Genomic DNA, 7,639 nt, shown 5'->3' on the forward strand with positions numbered 1-7,639 from the left:
GGATGTATGTTTTCTACAACATAGAAGTTGGTGCACACCAATTGTTTTTTTCTCCTTTTTTTGACCAGGAGTTCACGGTGTCCCGTGTGAAAACGTATACATATATCATATACTACAGCAATGAATAATTATTTGAACCAGAACAATGATCTCTACCTTCGAGTCATACTGGTCAGCCACATAACAAAGCCAGCCCTTTCTCTGTTACCAGTCCGTTTTTGAAACAGCACACTTTTCAGTCCCTGTGTTTAAATCACTTTTTGGATCCATACACAGAAAGAAAAGTAACAGAGACCTTCCATCTGAACCAACATCATCACTGCAATATGTATCAAGAATTTAGAAGCAAACATGCATGAGACATAAGGCAGAATTAAATGACTTTAATTTTCAAATCTGCATTTTTTAGATATAGATACATAGATTTGGATTATGATACAGGAAGGATGACGCAGCACTCCTCTGCATTGGCACCTTTACGAGAAGCTCAAACGGCATCAGACTTCCCAGCAGGGCCGGTACACCCGTCCCACCATGCACCTCATGGTGTCCCTCCTCAGGATGGGAATGTTCAGGTCCTGGCTAGCTCCTCTGTGCTCGATGACCTGGCTGTTGTCGTCAGCTCTGCGCTTGTAGAGGGAAAATCCACCGTGCAGCGCCCTCAGGTCCCTCCACAGGCTCGGATCGGCGATGACGATCACCCTCTGGCCTCTGGTGTTGCCGGCAGCAGTCAGATCTGCATCGCCCAGGCTGTTTTCCGTCATCTCGTCATTCAGCAGAGAGGTGAAAGAGTCTTGTTCCAAGGAGCTGTCTTCAGTCTTTGCCATGGGTAACGCCACAGACAGAGCATAGCACTCGAATATGAGCGTTGCTGCAAAGATGACCGGCATGACCGAGGGTCTCATGGTGAAGATCTTCCAGGAGGTGCAGTGCAATGTCTTCTTGAATGAGATTTCCTTCAGAGCGTCTTTCTTCTGACTCTGAAGTCTTATCGTCTGCTTTTATATCATTTCGGCCGCCCTGAATTGACCACGTCGAGTTGTTTTTGAGTCACACCTTCTCCTGTTGTGTTCAGGAAATAAGCTAAAAGCATTAGAAGACCATCCAATGGACCTCTTGCAGTGTTAGGAGTGTTGTTATGCTGGAAAGTTAATTAAAATAATCTTCAATGTTGTTGCTGATATTAAACTCCACAATGAAACAGTGGGAATTCTCTTAACAGGTGACACCAAGAAAAGCAGTAATCCAAAATGACTGCCCTTTAAAACAACGAGGGCGGATTATCCACCCATCATGCTCTTTGAGATGTCAGATCATGACAAAAGCAGTCCTTGGCATTGTTCCAAAACTGTTCAATAAGGGATTTAACTTCGGATTAGTAAAGGTGGATAAAAAAAGCAACAAATGACTGTTGAAGTGTTTGTGTATTTGTGGCAGGTGTAGCAGTATCGACGTGTCAAAAGTGAAATTTGGAAATGACTCTTTGCAGAGAAGATACAGAAGATCTCCTCTGAGGCCCTGATGTGGAAGCTGATTTGATCTCTAGCCGGACGGCAGAATAATTACCATCCTGCCTCATTAGGTCTGCCAGATGGATGCTGCAGGAACTGTGCACACCTGGGTTTACATAAGAGCCATACAAAATTAGAAAATGTAATTTATGCGAGATTTTACTCATATCATGTTGGCAGAATAACACATTTTTCAGTTGCTGTTTCACAAATATTTGAGCAAATCACTTCCGCCTATCAGATCTATGGGAGCTGAAACGGAATGATGACCGCAGTTGAAAACAAAAGTTTGACAAAGAATTGATTTCACTGATATGATTTGCAGCTCATTATGAAGCTTAATTGCCAAGACACGATTTGCAGTCATTAAATTGTTAAGGTTATTCTAGTCTCGCTAATGTGCAGCTGAGCAGTTCAGAGGGGAAGTGCAGAGGACCATTTCCTATTTAAAACGACGTCTGTGGTTTTTAAAACGTCTGGCATGAGAAAACCATCTACACCCTGTTTTTATGACCGTCTGAAAGGTCTAGTTTGGTTTTATGAGGACAATTTTATTTCAATTTTATCTTTCATTCCTAGATGTAAAATATAGATGAATTCCTAGATGTATCATTGATTGGGTTAATGGAGCTCCTGATATGCAGTATGTGCTAATAGAGCATAAGAGCATGTAGCTGATTTTGGATGAAAACCAAATGATCCTTTAAAACATGTGGAGGTGTTTTATCAAAGAAGAAATCACAGAGAAAAGCACAGTTTTCCCACTCTTCAGTCTACATGGTTATCCCGTCAGTAACAATACTTTTTGCAAAGAACATCTCAGCAACAATATTTTCACAAAAGTTTCTCAGCCCAAAGAAGGCACTGGCTATTTCTAAAAATGCTGTCTCATACTAACTTTCAGTCAATTGTAGAGACAGGATAAAAGAGCTGGGTCATCTTTATTTTTGCTGCTAGCCTCAAGTGGAAACTCGAAGATCTGTAGTTTTTTTGCACTTCCGCATTGGCTTCATTTTCAACCTGAAGGTTGCCGCTTGCAGGTCTCGAACCTTAGCACTCTTTCAGGCATCTAAAACTTTGATAGTGAAAGAAAGCCATCTTTGACTGCAGATAGGACATAACACATTTATTCAGTGGCGATTCTAGAGTTTGTTGGGGCCATAGGCAAAATTCATTGGGGGCCCATCCAACCACCATTTTCACTCCCACACTGATAAATCCTGTTTATTTCTTTCAGTGAATTTCATTGACAAATTTTGGTTTTCACAGGAATAATACATGAGATGCGAAGCAGGGCAACGAGAGTGAGTGCTGTCAAATGGGGCCCTATTCAGGAGGTTTCCTACCGTTATTGCAAAATGTGCACTTTTTGAGCGACTGCTGCGGTTTAAAGTTTGTCAGCCTTTCGAGGGCCCCTTACTGGCCTGGGTCCCCAAGCAGTTGCCTGCCTTGCCTGTTGACAAGCAGCGCCTCTGCATAATATTGTGGTGAATGATGAGATGGTCAAACAGATGACTTTCACCAGTTGACCACAAACTTTTACAATTTGCATATGTTAACCAAGTTCCTTTTGGCAGAAGCAGCAAACATGTTTGAAGGAACCTTAAAGTTCTGTCTCATAGACTATTGTATTTGGGGAATGGCCAATTTATACTGAATCCTTTTGAATTCTATTAAAAAAAGGGATAATAAAACGTACTTTGACAACGAGTACCATAGATTTGATTAAAATAACCAGATCATTTTCCTTACATTCCTGGAAAACAGAGCTGTAGAAGTCCGGAAAATTTTCCATGTTTGCCCTCGGGTGTGAGGGAGCAGTCACCAGCTAAAGGTGTTTGTGTGAGACAGACGGTGCTACACTGTCAAAAAAGAAGAAGAAAGGGGGAAAAAAATGACCTGAAGCCAAGATGTGCTGACCAGCTGACTACATTTATGAGCGCCAACCAAAACACATGGCCTCGACTCCTCTGCTGAGAGACGACATACATAACACCAACACCTTCAGCGCAGCAGTGCTTCGTTTTTCACAACACTGAGCAGCGTGCCATACGGCGCAGGCTAAAGTGTTATTCCAGCTAGGTAAATACAAGACACAGATCTGACAGCAGTGAATGTATTAACCGCCACAAATTGAATTATGTAGTTGAAATTCCAACACGTAGCGTCCTGCCAACCCATTCTGAGGTCTTAGCGATTTAAATCTTTGCTTTCTCACAGACAGGTTAAAGATTTCTCTCCCACAACATGCACAGAGAAGATAAGCTGTTTCCAGAGTACTTTTTTGCGTGCCTTATTTCACGGATAAATAACCATTTCTTTTGGTTCTATGCTAATGCATTAGCAAAATCGGAGTCTACTCACCTACAGATAATGTAGTTAATTATACATTTTGAGTCATGTTTTTCAGCACCCTATGAATGTATGTCTACTATTTAGTCTCTTTTTTCCATTTGTTGGTGTCAGCTATATATCTCTCTTTTTAGTTAGCTATATGTTTTCTTGACCTGACACACACTTCATTTGTCTGTCTGCTGTTTGTCTATGGACACGTAGCAGTGAGTCAGTTGAAGCTTATGTGATAATAACAGCTAGGCCTTCCCACTTCTATTCAAGGTTAATAAGAGTAGTGAGACCATTGACTGTGTATATGAAGTGGACGAAGCCTCTGGGTCAGAAAAGTAAAGCCAACGCAGAGGTGCTGAACCAACTGTATGTCTTTTCAGGCCAGCAGGGGGCAACTCCACCGGTTTAAAACAAAAAATCCAACTATACGGGGGAAAAAAAGAGAAAAAGAGCTTTCTTCTTACTTAATATATTTCCAAAGTAATGAATTTTGCTCTGATTTTTTTTTATCTTAATTTCTGGTTTAAACTGTGCAATGTTGGCAGAATATTCACTTAACCATATCAATGTGCTAAAGAATGCAATCTTTCTTTTTACATGGAATTATTGTCGTTACATTTTCTTATTTACATTTTGTTATCTATTGCTTAATTACCTTCGTCCCTAGTGCCTTGCCTTTTGTGTCGTTTGTCTCTACATGTCAGCCCTGTGATTGACTGAATGGTTTCTGTCTCTATAGCCCTATAGCCCCCCCAGGACTCCAAACAGGATAAGTATTGACAGATGGTCCCATTTGCAGCAAAATAAATGATAGCTCAAGATACATTTAGGGCTGGGCTACCAGTGATTGACAAGTTGCTATGCACCTCTGCATTGTTCGGAGTTCAATTGTACTCGGAAACTCTGATGGGTAAGCTGTTTTTTTGTTTCTAAACTGAACTTAGCCTGTTTATCGTTAAACAAAACTAGCACTTGATTAACTTACTTTACAGATACCAGCGCTTTCATTGGCTGAAAAATTCCCCTTTGCTCCTAGTGGCTCGACTCATCTGTCTGAATATTGTCTCGTCTTACTAAAACATCCAGATGGGGACAGCTATGCCAAAATCAGGGCTTCAAAAAAACGAAAGTGTTATGTCATGTCTACTTCTCACTCAACTAAGTTTAAATGTTCTAAATAGAAAATATGTATGTATATAAAAGTAAGCTTAAAGAGGCATAAAGACAAATATCCTCTTGTTTCCAGAACAACCAAAAATGGACCACACCTCTCAGCCAATCAGAGCTTTGTCTGTAGAATTAAGCACATGGACCCTGTGTCTACACAACTATAGCTTGATACTAAGATGCTGTTATTAAAGACAAAAAGCCACAGAAACGTCTAACAACATGGAAACAATCCTTGATTTTAATGGGAAAAAATTGAGAGCTGTTTCTGCCTCTATATTTTCTCTTTGATCAGTCAGAGGTAAGAGGCGTTCGTGATAAAAAAGGGCTCATGAAATGACCGTGTATTGTCCTTCCATGTCACAGATGTGATAATGATGGCACACCTCTGCAGACAAACTTTAAGGAGCCAGAAGATGAAAGCCAAAGTCAGCTTTTAGCTTCTTTTAGGCTTATTCTCATCATGGCATGAGGGTGTCAGTATGAACTATGAAGGTCAGGATGTGAGTGGCGGGGAAGATGAAAGTAAAGAGATGAAAGCTGACCTTGGATCTGGAGCAGAAAGTGACATCTCCAAAGTGGAAGCCCATATGAGCTCTGGGACACAACGTCTAACTGAGAAGAAAGAGAGCCAAACAGTCAGACACATTCATACCTCATCAGTACTTCTGCAGAGATACTGGTAGTCATAGAGATGATAGTCAACATGTAGTCACTATGTCGTATAAAAATAGAAACCTGGGGGAGAGACACACACACACACAGAAAAACCCCTGAAGAAGTTCATCCAGCCTGTTGTTGTTCAATGGAGGGATGAAATAATGAACTACAAGGACAGGATTTGGAGAATCGGATCCACATCCAGCTCACACTCGCCTCAGTGACCACACATAAATCTGAATGCTAATGCTGTGTGAGGGAATGCTGCTCCCAGTTTAGGAGTTTAAGCTTTGGAGATTCTTCATTGAAATTCTGTATCTGCTTTGGGAAGAATCTCTGAACCGTCATTGGCCAATAAAAAGAGAGGGACTAGTCATGCTGTAAATGTTTGTACTGAAAAGGATCTAAAACACTTAAACATCCTTTTACTCTAAGAAAAAAAAGGCCTTCATTGATTCATTTTATGGTCAAATGCACACTCAATATTTTCTTCATTCATTATTTTATTCCAGTCCTTTTTGGGTTGCTTCCGCTTTTCAAACTGGTTTAACAGTAAAGGTAATGCCAGTATTTCTATGGACCAATCACAAGTTTAGTTCGAATCACAATTAACTTCACTGGAGGAATTTGACTCCAGTTTTATATTTTTCTTAGAGTACTCAAACAGAAATGGACATAACACTTAGGAAAGGACAACTAGCTCAACGAAAGTGACACAAAATGATTTAAGTTAGGCTTTCCATATGAGCCTACAGAAATTAAAATAAAAACAACAATAACAGTTGGAGACAGTGAGCCAATAGGAATGCAAAGGATGCTGGAATCAAGATGATTAAAAAAATATACGCTATTTATATTTATATATCACTTAATCCATGCTACACCCTGATGTAAAAAAACTTTTATGGGGGGGTTGCCATCATTAAACAGGGAAGCTGAAGAGAGACAGGAAATACTGTGAGGAGAGAGTGGTGGATAACATGCAGAAAAGGGTTGGGGTCGGACTTGAACCCACAGCCGATGTAACAAGGACTACAGCCTCTGTACAGTGGGTGGCGACATAACCATTGGGGCCAACGGCACTACTATTTTCTTTTTTTAATTAGGCAGAAGTAACACATCCTCTTTCTTTATGAGCTGGTCTTTTGTTTAGCATATGTGTTCATGTGACAATAAATACATTAAATAATCATACATTATACATTAATAATTACATTAACAATAATCATACATTAATCAAGTTTTATTGACCTGTGTTATCTACTAAGATTAAATTAAAGTGACATTTTTAAACTAAAACTAAAAATTCTAAAATCCCCTCACAATGCTGTGAGACTACCTCACCCCTGGATTGAAAATAACTTCAGCGTCTCATTGTGTTTTAATAGTAGCACAAACTTCAGTTCTTGTGGTATTTACCGCCAACATAATCACAGATGACTGATGTAAAATAATGGGTGGACACCTATTAGTGTGTGTGGCATGATGAGGCACAGTTTGACAGTCAAGCGTCCATAAAACATTAATTAGACGTCTGACAGCGCTTCATGCTGAGCCTGTACACTGATCCAGACAGGCTGGCTGCCTGACGGAGAAAAAACTCCTCTGCTGTTTCTCGGCAACAGACTCTGTGTTTTTTTTCTGTGTCTCATAGCCACGGTAACAAGCAAGAGTTAAATATAGCCGGGTTTTCTTCAATATGAATAAATTTGATGGTCCTCTCAATGAACTAGTGATTCAACAAGGTTACTGAGAAAATAAACGCTCTCTCAAATTCACCTTTTAGCCGAAATGTTGATGCTGTTCTTTTGGTTTGGCAGGTAATTATTTTCACCTTCAGGGTAGAAACAAGAGAGATACAGTGCATACAGAAATGTGAGGAGAGGTTCAAAGATGGACAAGGCAGGTTGCAGGTAGAAGATGGAAAATGTGATTCAGTGCCAAGTTGATTTGCT

At 40.2% G+C, this 7,639-nt stretch overlaps 1 protein-coding gene across 1 annotated transcript; it reads right to left on the reverse strand.

Annotated features, from left to right (window-relative positions):
- Positions 1 to 368: 368 nt before the first annotated feature.
- On the reverse strand, positions 369 to 956 carry pmchl (pro-melanin-concentrating hormone, like). The gene has a single exon (XM_061061439.1). The coding sequence runs from the start codon at positions 903 to 905 to the stop codon at positions 498 to 500; it is 408 nt and encodes a 135-aa protein (XP_060917422.1). The 5' UTR covers positions 906 to 956; the 3' UTR covers positions 369 to 497.
- Positions 957 to 7,639: the final 6,683 nt, after the last annotated feature.

This window comes from Labrus mixtus, chromosome 17 (assembly GCF_963584025.1).
Source record: "Labrus mixtus chromosome 17, fLabMix1.1, whole genome shotgun sequence".
NCBI lineage: Eukaryota > Metazoa > Chordata > Actinopteri > Labriformes > Labridae > Labrus > Labrus mixtus.